We start from the raw sequence: 15,029 nt of genomic DNA, 5'->3' as shown, positions 1-15,029 counted from the left end.
TTCATTGTCATTGCTGAAAATCTAGACATTCTGCACTCCACTTAGCCAAAAGACCAAGAAGTGATTCTAATGACATACTGATACTTTTATTGTCCTTGTAATTTTCTCTTCTTTTCCCTTTCCTGTCATTTTAATGGGGTTTCATGAGTAAGCAGACATAAACATGGAATTTCTGAAGCCCATGTTTAACTAGAATTTCTCTGCTGGGCATTTTACATATTAGTTATGTATTTCACCTATATGGATGAAGAAATAGTTGAACGCTTGGACAGGATCACAGAGCTAGTAACAGTAGGTATTCAAGTCCAGGTTTGTCTGATTCCAAAGGCTGGTGCTTTTTCCTTGGGCCTCACTCCTGAAATTCTTCTAGACTAAGACTTTTTTTTAGCTTAACTCTGGAGAGAACAGCAAAAGAAAATTTTGGAGGCTGCTTCAAACAAAACAAAAAATTTTAAGGCTCAATTTTTTTCTTAAAAATTCATTTTATTTTAATTAATAATGTCCCCATAGTTGCAGTTAATTTTAAATGTACCATGTTTCTGCACACCTCTAATGGTATGCTATACCCTTAGAAATGGTTTGAGAAGCAGAAATTCTAGTCCAGTCTTCTTTTTGTAGATAGGCTCGGAAATGCTACCCATAGATCTAGGAAATTAATGTCACAGCTGGGCCAGAACTTTAGCAGACTGATGACTTTTTCTCCCTTGTGATTACCTTTCCCCCAATATTTTATTTCAAATGTATAGAAAAATTGAAAAAAACTGTAAACTCCCATAAACCTACCACTTCTACTCTATGACTGCCAATTCATTCATCTATCAATTCCTGATTGTACCTTTTAAGTACTTTCTACTAGACTACTTCCAGGATCTTTCCTCATTTATTTGGGTCATTAATCCAGAGAACGAATGGGGAAGTGCAAATAGCCAAATATTTGAGTACCTGCTATATGCTTAGGACATAATGGAGGGAATATAAGATAGCATTGATGCCATGAAGGAATTTACAATCTAGTTGAAGATAGTATATAACAATTTATGAGCATATAAACTAGAATAGTATAAGGATGTGCTTCCTGGTTTAATAAAGAATTATGGATTGATAAAACATTTCAAAGGTTTAGGCTTAAGTGTAGCAAGTTCACTTTTAACTCCCAGACAATATATGTATGCCTGTATACAGAAAAAATTATAATCTTCCTGTCATAAACTAAATCAGTCTCTTTAGCTCAGTGTTTTCTTTTCTGCTTTCCTTTTCCTTTTTATATCCAAAACTTCCCCTCTAGCACATGATAGAGAAGTCAAAAAGGGGTACACAATGAGAAGACTCCTTCCTACCTCAGTCCCCTAGTTGCCAGTTTCCCTTCTTAGAAGCAACCACTTTACGACTGGTTTCCTTAAATCTGGAGCTATTTAATGCATATAAAAAGCTTATCCAGGTGTGTATATACATTAAATATATTAAAATATATATGGTGGCATATTACACACTGTTTCGTACCTGCTGTTCTGATTAGTGTTTTCTTCCCTACCTCCTGAGTACTTCCCTTCACTCTTGGACTCCCTAGACCAGTGTGCATTATATCTTTCATTCTCTCACATGCTAGCTGTATTCCTATACTCATACTCAGATCGAAGACACTTGTTTCCTACATGTTAAAGGAAGAACTTGGGACAACAATGTCCTCACCTCAATTACAATTAGTACATCTTTAAAAAATTCCACCTAGAAACTGGAGGACAAGGGCTGCCTTAAGTCATTCTTGAAGGTAGATTAGGTGGATATAGTTAAGGAGGTCTGCAAGATAAAGCAGTCCTCATCTGAAAGCAAACCACTCACTAGCTGACCTAATAAGTTAATGGACACTCAGAGTGTAACCTCAATTATATGTACAAAATCCTACCAAAGATGGAGCATGTTATGTTTTAAACAGATTTAAATCCATATTCTTTCATATTTGTTTCACTATGAAATCACATGCTGACTCTAAATAAAAGCAAGCAATTCCCTGATTTATAATTAATTCACCCATTAAACAGATCTTAATTGCTCTTTGGACCTCAGAATTACTAGACTTTGTTCATCTTCCTTGAATCCCTTAAGTAAAAAATGAAAGATAAATGATAAGTTCAATATTTTTAATTAATAATCTTGGAACAAATACATTAACAGTTATATAGCATTTTACAATTCTGAAAGAACTTTCACTCATACCAATTAAACCCTCACAACATCCCTGTGAGGTAGGCAGGGTCAGTGTTGTTTTCCTATAACTAGTGAGGAGAACAAGGCTCAGAGGTGAAGGTCACGCAGTTGGTAAATGATGGAGCCAGGACTAGAACCTAGACCTTTTGACATGCTGCCTCCCTGAGAACATTCAAGTAATGATAATGTATGCTATATATATGAACATTTCTCCTGTGATGTTGATCAGATCTGTTTTTATATGTTTGATACCACCTTTTCCTAACATCACAAAACACTCAAATTGTGATGAGATATTTCCTCCCTGTAGCTGGACTATTTCTATTGGATGTATCAAGCACCATCCTACGATGAAATTTGTGTTTTAAGTTTTGAGGATCCTTGGCTACAACTTCTAAATTACGATATGAAAATTCACTTTAGAAAATTCTGCAAAAGTATTCCTATGTTGAATATGTCAAACTCACTTAAGAACTACACAAGCCTGTTTATATTTTTGAAAGCTTTGCAATCTTTCCCAATAAGATGTATATAAATGGAAAAGGGGAAAGGTATTTAGTAACATTACAACATTACTGGGAAACCTATGCAGAGTGCACCTAAGTGCAAGTCACATCACACTAATTTGTTTTTGTTGTTAGCCTTCTAAAGGAAGGAAAACCATTAGAAAACTTTCAGGTTCGATCCCATCTTAAGTGTGACATCCTCAGCAACTAGCCAGAAAAATGATCTGAATTATACCAGTAGGAGGAGGGTTCAAGCAGTAGTGATCAAAGCATATAGGCATGCGGTAAAAAGAAAATACTTGCTCTTCAGTGGTTTTGCATAGGTCCAGTGTAAATATAGTTATCACTTATCAAGGCAGATTTTAAGCTATAGTTTCATCTATATTAAACTTAGAAGTGTGAAATATGGTGGAGTTATCAACTGAAACTGAATGTAACTGACCCAAAACTATCTGTCAAAAGCAGAGTAAAGCTCAATGGGCATAAAGGTAAGGGGCAAAACTCAACTGCTCTGGTATGGAGAGAAAAAGTAAATGCAAATCTTCAGGTTAAACTGAACCATAGAACACTGGGCATGTAAAGCAGGTTTTAAAAATATGAAAATGACACTAAGCTGTATTATCAGGAATGATATTTTTAAATTCCAGTTTTGGTCTTATAAATTTAAGAGAATGGGGAGAAACTCAAGCCTTAAGCCTACAGAGACACAAGATGGTGCAGAAAACGAATGGGATATAGAAACAAGTTGAGGAGGTGAAAGGTTAGGGAACACCAAGAAACAAATACATTCAAAGTGGCTTTAGATTCCCTCTAAATCCATCCTCTCCAAAAATGTTTCCTAATTGAGAGATCTGATAAAAAAGTTGGTGACAATAAAAGTGACTATTACCTTACAAAATAAAGTATTTAAATGTAGATAAGAAATTATGCTAATACAGATTAGTCCACTGACCAGGCTGTGGAAACTGAAACTTAAATGCTGCTGTTAGTGAGACATGGCAGAAAACTACTTCCAAATATAGAATTGCCATATTAGGACCCAACATTAGTGAAACTATTAAGAAACAAGTGCTTAACTTTTTACACTTGAAGCCTAATTAAAAAAACATTGGCATCTTTAGTTAAGAAATTAACAGTTTAAATGAATTAAGTTTTCTAAGCTAAAACTTGAGATGATTTAGAATGTTCTAGTTGGGCTCAAAACCAACTACATGTTTGAAATGCATCTAGACTATATTCCTTACATAGTATCATTGTCATCATCATCTTCGTGTTTTCTCTTCAATGGGTTTGATTCATTGGCCGTATTCTGTGATGAAACCATGTTGGTGGTAATAAGAATATTTTTGGGCCCAATCATTGAAGAATTAATCAGAACATTTTGAACTGCAGTTGTTGTAGGAACTGTAAACAGAGAAAACACCCCCGAACTATGAATTACCCAGAACCAGAACATATGGTAAAAAGTATTTAACAAAGCTGAATGTAATTCTAATAATTTCAGTAGCAGAAGTGTGACTACATAGAAGAAACTCGGGTAATTATATTGCCTAGTACAAGGTTAAAAGAGTTCTGTTAGTTTTTTTGTTTTTGAACTTAACTACCTAAAATTCCACTTAGTACTTAGTCATGGGAAACAGTGCACTGGATTCATCATGGCACATTCTGAAGGCATATATATGTTCAAGGTCAGGAATGATGCTTTCCTTATAGGCCAATATTTTATATAAGCGGTTTTTATACAAGTAGTTTACTGTGTGTGGTTAGGTTTCAGATGTGAAATTAAATATGTATTCATTAACTATAACAGAAGTCTAGTTATTCCAACTTTATATATATCCTTCCATGAAGTGAGTAAAGGTACAATTTTCATTTGATGTGCACTAAGTTATATTATTTTCCTGAGCCTTAACCCTAAGTGCTTTTCCCTGAAGATGTCTTAGATTTGTGGATCCTAACTTTAGTTAAGCGTTTTTCAAGAATCTGATGATCACACTGAATCCTCTCCCACACCCCAAAATGTTATATATATGTAAAATTTCATATAATTTTAGTGGGCTCATAGACCCCCTCTGAAGATTTGCAGCATTACTGCCACCTTCCTGTTATGATAGTAAAACTATTTAACTCTTGGTATAGGAACACAAACTGTTCTATAATTACAAATTATGCACAAATTTTAAAATTAAAAAAAAAATATTTTAAAAGAACCACTTTCAACCCTCTACCCTCCCTACCTGCCCATTAGGTTACCTGGTTTGACAGGTGCGGACTGGGAAGGTGGAATCTGCACCGTAAATCTTTGGCTTGTCACTGACACTGGAGGTGCAACTTTATTTGGGACAGACACTGTTTGTGGGGTTGCTGTAGTTATAATTAACAGACCATGTTAGTTAGATGACTTATACAGGTTCATATTCTGCCCTCCTTAGCTTATCAGAAACTATCTTAAAAGCACAGGGAACTAATGAAAGGTGAAAAAAAATTATTTGAAATAAGAGTGAACCTCAATAGTTTAGATGCTGAAACTTCAGGATAGTGCAGTGGTAAAGAATGTAGGCTCTGGAGCCTACCTACTTGTGTTTGAATCCAGGCTTTATCACCTACTGAGTGTCCTTTGGCGAATTATTTAATTTTTTTGTACCTCAGTTTCCTCATATGTCAAATAGAGACAATAGTATCTATTTCATAGAATTCTTGTGAGAATAATCCATGTAAAGCTCTTTAAACAGCGACAGACACTGAATTTTAGCTACGTGGAGTCATGATGTTGAGTATTTAAATAAACTAGCAGACTAGAGACCTAAGATTTCTATTTACCTTAGATGGCACTTTTAATCTGTCACTTGCTGAGAATTAGAAGATGTCTACTATGCCCATGAAACTAAATCAACATGCATCTAATGAAAGTCTATCAGATAAACCCCTTGGAGTCCCCAGGTGGGCACAAAAAAATCATATTCCTTTTCTATATCTAGAAATTTTTTAAGAATAAAGAGATCTTGGCGATAACCTAGTCCAACCCCTAGTCATCTTAATTCTTCTCATTATTCCAAGGAACAACTCAAATACCACCCCATTGTTCGGAAGTCATTGCCTGCCTCTGAAATTCCCTTAATACAGTGGTCCCCAACCTTTTTGGCACCAGGGACTGTTGCTCCTATGAGAATCTAATGCCTGATGATTTGAGGTGTACCTGAGGCAGTGATGCTAGTGCTGGGGAGCGGTTGCAAATACAGATGAAGCTTCACTCAATAGGCTGCCACTCACCTCCTGCTATATGGCCCAGGTCCTAACAGACCACAGACCGGTACCAGTCTGTGGCCTGGGGGTTTGGGGATCCCTACTTTAATACATTATAGGAGCCTTATTATTAGTGTCTTGTACACTAAATTACAAGCCCCGGCTAACCTTTTTCACCCTTATGAGCACATGACTTTTGTGCCTTACTCCTAACAGGCATTCAACAAATGTTTGCTTAATGATTGAATTTTGCAAGACTCAAAGACAGTATGTATATTGATGCCACAGCTCTCTCAAAAAATGCATATATGGAAATGTGTCTGTTCCTAGTTTTTCCTTTGGGGATGCAGGCTTTCTTTCCATACATCCCTTTCCCCTGAAACCAACAGTTTTCCTGAAGCAGTTTTCCCAGGGGGTAGAGTTACTGAAAGAAACATACGAACATCTTCAGGAATGAAAGGGAAGAAAACCTAAATGGGGAAAAGAAGCCCAACCCTGAAGATGAGACTTTAATATATCTCCATCCCTAGGCAAATTTTGGCATATATTAAGGAGTGGTCCAAAGAATTTGGTGAAACTTAATGAAGCCATATAGGTATTTTATTTCATCAAAATTCACAGGTAGATGTTTTCTTGACCATTACCATAAGGAATTGTTAACATTTAAGTAAGTATGGAGTTTAGGTTTTAAAATTGAACAGAGTAGACGCTTAGGTCTTATATTTCATAAAACCCACTGAAAAAATTTTTAAAGTTAAAAACTTGAACCTTTAATAGTTTTTAGCAGCTCCCTCAACTCTAGATTTTAAGAATTTCTAAAACATGTACAATAAATGTCTAACTAGGAATAAAAATCACAACTGATAACTAAAATTGGTTAACTTGCCAACATGAGAAACTGATGACCACAGCCTACAGTTTTAAAGAACTGGTATTCACTTAAGTAACATGAATCTACAAACAGTAAATAATCAAAGTTATACAAATTATTTATGTAAATTTCTGTCCACAAAGGTCATATGCAGGAAATTAGAAATGTATAAGTAATACTATACTAGGCTGGTTTTAAAATGCTGGAATGTAAATTAACATCTTGAGAAAATCAAATGCTGCTTATACTAGACTCAAGTTATAAGCAATAAGAGCCAAAAAAACAATATCCAAAAAATCCCCTCAAAGAGAAGGGAATTTTTCTTCTGAAAATTCTTTGACTATGAAAGAAATCCAGCAGGAATGAAGGACAAAAAAAATCAGGAAATCTAAATTCATTATTTATGTTTTCCTTATTACTCAAACGATGACATTAAACAGATACAAATAATGGTTTCTAAATACCATTCTCCACTAAAAGGAGCCAGGGCTCTGGAGAAATGGCTGATTCTAGGACTGGGGTAAAAATATAAGATGAGTTTGGAACATCTTGTGGCAGAAAGCAAGAAATGCTCAAAGAACTATGGAGACTGACAGGGTCAAAGATGAAGGCACAGAAGAAGGAGCTTCCACTGACCAATATAGAACAATCAATACTACCTTGGAAAAGGTTAGTATAAAAAATGATTGTTTTCTTTGATATCCTTAAGCTTTTGTACATTTTAAACTTTCCTTTTGACATTCTCTTGCCAATTTATTCAGAAATTAATTTCTGATAAGTTGGCTACTGCCATGAGTGTTTGGCAACTTCATTTGCATAGCTTAAATTCCTGTTTTTGGTGTCATATTTTATACCAACAACAATGCTGGATAATGTCGTAATCTATACTTACTTGGGATCAGATATTCCTTGTGGTTTTTCTCAGTTTGAAATCTGATACAATATATGTCTATAGCTTTACTAGAGGATGAGTAAATGTATTGATGGCAACACACATATGGGAATTTCTGACTCACCTTTTGACTTGTATTATAGTTCAAAATCAAGTGCTGAGGCACTTCTTCTTTACCAGCCAGAAATGGCATTTCCCTCTCTCACTTACCTATAGTAGGAGTGGTAGGTCTGCTACTAACAGCACCAACACTTAACCGTGGAACTAATCTTCCTTGGTTAGGTCCCTAGGGGATTTAACAAACAAATTAGTTTTAATGTTGTTCAGATTTTACACCTAAACTTACCAGGAATGAAATTAGTATTGTTGATATGAATTATTAACGGATAATCTATGGCAAGAATGTCCTGTTTTTGTTCCATTAGTGTTCTAAATCTAACATTTAAACAAAGGTTTTCACAAATATATATATAAACAGATATGAGTGTGTGCATATATAAATATGTACATATATAATTCTATAGTATTTAGGTGAAGGTAGGGTCTTATTTGGGGATAACAGCTAACTTCCTTATAATTTTTAATCTTAACTAGTCAACATCTTAACCTACAAGAAATAAACTCTTATAGTGGAACTTAAGACAATAAAAGGAACCCAATATAGGGAGAACTTTTTCAGTGCTAGGAGAGCCTTAGGTCGTATTTCAGAAAGCAAGTCTAATTCCTAATGGTATGTCATTTACTATGTTATTGGGTTTCACAAAAAAACTATGGTATAGTGGAAAGATTATGAATTTTGAGACCTGGGAATCTGTCCTAGCTTTGCTACTAACTCCGCAGATAAGTTTAGGTTCAGTTTCTTGATGTGGAAAAAAAGTGTTGGGTTAGATTGAACACAAGTTCCTTTTAGCTCTAAAAGTTTTGGGTCTTATATTTTATATCTTAACATGGCAACTAACTGCAGACATGATATTTTCAAAGCAGCAAATTAAAAAAAAAATCCTAGAAAATTATCTTAGCCTTTAATTTACTGCACTATCTACAGGCATTTGTTTTTTTACAAATTTCCCTAACACATCTTACATTTTAAAAAAGCTAAATTGACTAAAAATGCTTACCTTTTTAATTAAGGACTTCAGCTTATAGTTTGGAGCTGTTAAGCAGTATCTGTCAGGTGGCAGTCTGGGTCCTACATATGGCTTAATCAGAGGTAAAGGGGTTTGATTTTTCTGCCTTGCAATATCTAGTAAAAACTAAAAAAAAAAAAGAAAGAAAAAAGAAAATCCTAATTAGAACTACAATGAAAAAAACTATAAGTAAAATGAACTTTAAGTAAAAGTTTACTCACATCTCTCGGAGGAGGAGAGGTAAAAGACTGGTCAGCGCGGCACTGGATTGCTAGTCTCACATCATCTGCATCAACATTAGGTTTCTTAGCATGGCTCGAATAAATTTTTGCATCATCCAGAATTGTAGTCACATATCCTTTAAGAACAAAACATTATTTTCTTAAACATATGAAAACAGCTTAAATTTATGGCCATTTTTCTTAATGGAAGGTTCCATTAATTTCTAGAAAGTTTATGAATTTTGGTTCTAATATTTAATTGTCCTATCTATACGATCAAATTTTAAAAAGATATCAGTATAAATGTTACTGTCCCCTAGCTTGAGCTCCTTTTTACTGCTTTAGGTTGAATTCTATGATAGTAACTGTTAAAGTAATTTAGTTGAAAAGGTTCTTAGAATAAGACAATCTTTTCAGATTCACAAGTTAGGCAAATTTTTGGTGTTTTGTCAACTTACGGAAAGCAAATTCCAACATTTGATTTATAACCCTTGGTTCGTACTCAGTAATTCCCATATCCTTCAGGATCTGTGCCATCACCTGTGGATTCAAATAAACATGCCAGATGCATAATCTAGGTACTGGAAATCAAGACTGGACCGAGGGTAGTATTTATAATACAAGGTCCCCCTTCTCTGGGCTCCAAACTTGTACTCGTCCTTTTCCTCACAAGTGAATGTAAGGATCATATCAAATCCCTCCATACCTTCTTTGCTGAAAACTTACTTTTTTGGCTAGGGGTAGGAGCAGGGGCAAAGAGGCCCGGGTTGGTTTTCTCAGCAGAAGTAGGGGTGGCTACAGCTGGTTGTCATTTTCAGATGCGGCGAAGAGAGAAGCTAGCATCAGAACCCCGGACGCGAGAGTCAGAGCTCGCAGACCAGGTGAGATGACCAGGTGGCCGGGACCCGAGGCCCAGGAGACAAAGCCCGGCAGCTGGCCTGCGCACTCTTGCGGGGCTGCTGGGATGGCGGGAGAGCGCCTCGGGTCCAGGGCACCCACAACTCCCCCTCCCGGCCTCCCAGACTGGGCTGAAGCCAGCACAGAAGCCCATCAGGCCCCATGCCTGGGCCTGCTTCCCAGGTCCCTGGCCCCGCCGAGCTTTGCGACCCGCCTCTCATCCTTCGCACTTACCAAAGCATCTCTGGGAGCATTCTTGGGAGGCGCCATTTTGCCCGACTCCATGTTCTGCCACTACTCACCCGGGGAGAGAAGGCTGCTCGCAGGATCCTCGCTCAGGCTCCACCCCTGCGGGGAGCGCAAGGCGGGGTTACCGCGCTGGCCCCCGGGTCGCCTTTTGCCAGCCGCTACCTGGCCCCGGGGAGGCTAAGGAGGAGCCGCAGACTCCAACCGACTAGGAGAAGCGGGTAAGCCTTCCCCGATTAGACCTCAGCTAATACTTCCAAGAGCCGAGAAGCTTGTCTTCCCAGAGCTGTTCTCCGGAAAAGTGCACCAAAAGGGCCAGCCTTATCTTTTATGGGACCTCTCCTCACACCTGCACCTCCGGCCCCTTGGGTCTCCCTGGAATGCATACAGGGGTCCTGCCTCCACCCGCCCTGGTGGTAGGGTTGTCTGGTCAAAAGCAGACTGCCCAGTTAAATTTGAATATCGGACCAACACCGAATACACTTTAGCATAAGTATAGCCCAAATATTTAGTGGGCTATACTTATGTTACAAAATTATTCTGACATTCAAATTTAACAGGAAGGTCTGTATTTTTATTCGCTAATCTTGATGCAGGACGGGGCAAATTTCCCTGAGTTGGGGGGCGGGGGAGAGGGGAACCAAGCCATGCAACTTGAGAAGAGAGGGTCTTTTGGCGGTGAGTGTAGAAAGAATTCAACACACATGCCAAAGTTAGAGTCAAAAGGAAAGTTTATTAGAAAAGGAATAACACTCCACAGAGTGTGGTCTCCTCTTAGAGTCAGACAGAGAGAGAGAGAGAGTGAGAGAGAGAGAGAGAAATAGAGTGAGAGAGAGTGTAAAGAGTACTGAGAGAGAGACAGAGGGACCCTGAATGTTCTGGGAATTCAGTTTATATATCATTCTTCAGTTCCTGTGAGTTATAGTTTAAAAGACTTTGTCAACTCATTTCCTTTGCCATGGACATACAGTGAGGAAGGGGGAGAGTATATAGCGTGAAAGGGTAAGACTATATAGTGTTAAAGGCCCACTGGCTGACAGTTCCCAACCTTTAATACATAGGTTCTCCGTGGTTTTAGCCATAGAGAATGAATGAGTTTATTTATGTAGGGCAGCCACTTAAAAACTCTGTTGTTGCTGTTTCCACTTTCACAGGTATGGGAAATGGGTTGTTAGCAATCCCAGTAGAAATCTTCCTTTCTTCTGCAAGTGTCCTTCTAGCCTGGTTGCAGGGCTGATCAGCAGATGGCAGTCTCTGAATGTAGCTTGATTAACATTTTTAATTCTCTTGCTTCTTCCCTACGTTAATCTGGCAACTAACTCTACACTACACTGCTCTGCACAAAGCAGGACTTTGGTCAGCTATAGTCACACCTGAAACCCTGTTATGGTTCCCTATTTCATACTGATGAAAAGCTAAAGCCTTTGACCATCTGTGAGAGTCTCCACTGGAGCCCTCCCCATCCCCCCAGCATTGTTCCTTGGCCCTGAGTAGTTTCTCTGTGTCCTTGCTGAGGCCCACCTAGGGCCCTCACTTGCCTCCCAGATGCCCTCTCCTCCTCACTCTCCCCAGTACAGCCTGAGTGACTTAAGAAAAACATGCATCAGTTAACTATCTTTAGCTTAAAGTGTTCCAAAGTGAACTCTTTCTTACTCCTTCATAGTCCACCAATATACTAGAATTCTCCATCCCAAGAACAGGCATCCCAACCCAGCAGTTAGCCATGCTATGCTCTTTCTCCCACAATCTACACTCAGTCTAGCAGCAGGTCCTGTCAGGGTGACCTCCCAAAGTTTATCTGTCTCCACATCTCATTCCAGTGCTACAATGTTAATAGTTCAAGCCAACAACCTTACCAAGACTACAGAAATAGGTCCCTAAAATTATGCTCCTTCACATTCCTCACACAATCAGAGAGATTTCTTAGTCATAAATCAAATAATTGTATTCCTTTCCTTAAAACCCTCTAATGGCTTCCCTCTCCCACACAAAAATTCATGCTGATTTCTGGGGCTTAGCAGGCCCTTCAGTTTTGGGCACAAGCTTACTTCATCTCACTTGTCTGAATTGGTCATCCACCAGGCATCCATCTTGAACTCTGGGCAGGTTACCCAAGAACCTCATGTTCTCAACACATTGTTTCCAGTGAGAACCCTGATACCAATGCTCTGCAAGTGCCTTTCCCAGCTCACTGTGGGCAGCCTCTATGTAAGACTAATAATGCTTTTTTTTCCCTTTTGAATTTATGCACAAGGTACACAATTTAAAAAATATGTTTAAAAAAACAAGAAAAGAAAACCTGTCTGGTTTGTTCCAGCCACTCATTTCTCTTTTCACAGAAGGCACCACTGTTTACCACTTGTCTATGTAATTACAAATATTACCTTCTTCATATGTTGTTCCCCCACCTGAATGGTACTATACCATTCGGGTGACCAACCTTTGGAGAGCAACATGGGACAAAGCTGTACTAGATGAAAAGACTCATATAATTGATAATTGTACAGATGTGTGTTATTGCTTTAATATAAAAATGTAAAAATAGATGTTCATCCTATTTTTGTTCATTTTATGTTTTTTTTCTGTATTATTTGCTATTATTTAAATGAAACAATAAGACTAGGACATCCATATCAATACCTATGGAACACCTCATTATTATTTTAAAATAACAGCTTTATATATAACTCACATACTGTACAATTTGCTAACTTAAGATTGTACAATTAAGGAGTAGTTTTAGTTTATTCACAGAGTTGTGCAACCATTACACCATGCATTTTAGAACAGTTTCATTCCCCCCACAAAACTCCCCACTTGGACACAAAATTGGCTCCTGTTGCAATATATGATACTTATACACCCTATATAGTCCATGCTTCACTATGATACTACTTCTTATGTAGTAGACATTAGGCTCATCCTTGTCTACTGCACACTAACTTATTTTGTGTAGTTGGAGTAATTATTAGAGATTTTCAGATATTTACAACTATTTATCCAACAGATAATCCATGATCTATAGTAATAAGAATTTAAAAAACTGGTGTAATTCATTATCTAGAGTTGTCATTGACAGTCATATTAGTCCTTGATGTCCTCTTGGCTAGCCGACAGAAAATTTGTACTATAGCAAATATTTCTTGTTATATACCTACATAAATACTACAGGACAAGTACAATAGTCTTTCACTAGCCTAAAAGAAAGGAAGAAAAAAAACACTAGGTCTAAAAGAGACCCAGCTGGTTTCTGGTACATTATTTAATTGCCCAGGTTTTAGAACTTTGGCCCATAGCTTTGAGATTTGTTAAAAGGACTAGTAGTCATTTTGTTTCTGATAATCACCTGTGTTACAATTTGGCTGGTGTATCCTGTCCAGAGTCTTAAATGTTACTGCACAGCCATTGTCATGTCACGTGGTTCAATAAGTCATCCTACAACAAAAGGAGAAGAAAGGATTAACTCTTATTTAACTATAGACTATGTTTAATTGATACTCTTCTGATTCTGATCAGCAAAATCTGGTGAAAATCCAGTTATGGATTAAAGTTTTGTGGCCTGATGTCATCTGCCCTTAGGAACTAACAGCAATAACAACATAAAAGCATCCTCTGATATCCAGGAACTGATCTAATATAGCTAGGCCTTAGTATTGTTAGGAGCATACCTGGTGCTGCTAGCTAGGCTGTTATTCTCCTGTTGGACATAACAATCTCAACACCAACATCAGAGAGAGTCACTCTGTGACCATGATAAAGTGAGACATAGCAAAGCCACTTCATAGCTTTGTCTAAGCACACAAAAAACAAGGTCACTGTGACTCATAAAATGCCAAACATCCCCGTACTTAGGTATCATGAGTACTGCTACTTCTTTACCAATTGTAGCTTTATCCTTGTTGTAAATCTGCCTTCTCTATAGATAAGATTTATTGTGATGCCCCTAATTTCTGACATTACCCGATCTAGGGTAAACACCTTCCTTCTTAGACCCTCTAATATCCTCTTACTGAGACTGCCCATAATTCCCCATGATATAAGTCCTCCCTTGCTGCATGAAGTAATAAACACAACTTGTTCAACTGCAGGTACATTCTCGGTACTCTTTGGTTTAGAGAGCATTAACATTTGCTGTCTGTGTATCCTGTTTGGTGAAGTGTCACTTCTCTATCTCTTTAGCTCATTGTTGAATTGGATTGTTTGTTTTCTTACTATAGTTTTAAGAGTTCTTCATGTATTCTGGATATAAACCCTTTATAAGATTTGCAAATGTTATCTCCTAGTCTATGGCTTGTGTTTTCATTTTTCTCAATGATGTCTATTGAAGCTCAAAAAATTTTATTTTGAGGAAAACTAATTTATCAATTTTTAAAATAGAGTGTGCATTTTGTGACATATGTAAGGAGGATTTTCCTAATCCATGGGTTTCAATATTTTCTCCTGTGTTTTCTTATAAAATTTTTATATTTTAGCTCATCTTTATATCTTTGTTTTTTATATATGTTGTGAGATAAGGGTCTAGATTCATCTTGTTGCATGTGAATATCCAATTCTCCCATTTGTTGAAAAAGAATATTTTCCCTATTGATTTGCCTTGGTATCATTGTTGAAAATCAGTTGTCCATAGTTAAGGGTCTATTTTTAGACTGTCAATTTGTTTCATTCATCTATATGTGTATCCTTATGCCAGTACCATATTGTCTTGATTATTATAGTTTATAGTCAGTTTTGAAACTGGGAAGTGTGAATTTTCCAACTTTATCCTTTTTTCAAAATTGTTTGGTTTATTCTTGGTCTTTTGCATTTCCATAAAAATTTTAG

General features: G+C 37.2%; 1 protein-coding gene across 2 annotated transcripts; it reads right to left on the bottom strand.

Moving 5' to 3' along the window:
* Nucleotides 1–628: 628 nt before the first annotated feature.
* TAF9B (TATA-box binding protein associated factor 9b) lies at nucleotides 629–10,352 on the bottom strand. 2 transcript variants are annotated; one of them, XM_011384934.2, is made up of 7 exons: nucleotides 10,197–10,352; nucleotides 9,524–9,605; nucleotides 9,066–9,202; nucleotides 8,836–8,970; nucleotides 7,928–8,003; nucleotides 4,965–5,075; nucleotides 629–4,115 (listed from the first exon to the last, which is right to left on the bottom strand). In XM_011384934.2, exons 1-7 carry the CDS (start codon nucleotides 10,245–10,247, stop codon nucleotides 3,952–3,954), a joined length of 756 nt encoding a protein of 251 aa, XP_011383236.1. In that variant the 5' UTR covers nucleotides 10,248–10,352; the 3' UTR covers nucleotides 629–3,951. The 2 variants fall into 2 exon arrangements, with proteins under 2 accessions (XP_011383236.1, XP_023381638.1); XM_023525870.1 differs by lacking the exon at nucleotides 10,197–10,352 and adding an exon at nucleotides 9,792–9,819.
* Between the last annotated feature and the right edge of the window lie 4,677 nt (nucleotides 10,353–15,029).

This window comes from Pteropus vampyrus, unplaced genomic scaffold (genome assembly GCF_000151845.1).
Source record: "Pteropus vampyrus isolate Shadow unplaced genomic scaffold, Pvam_2.0 Scaffold635, whole genome shotgun sequence".
NCBI lineage: Eukaryota > Metazoa > Chordata > Mammalia > Chiroptera > Pteropodidae > Pteropus > Pteropus vampyrus.
This window is presented reverse-complemented; position numbering and strand designations above follow the sequence as displayed.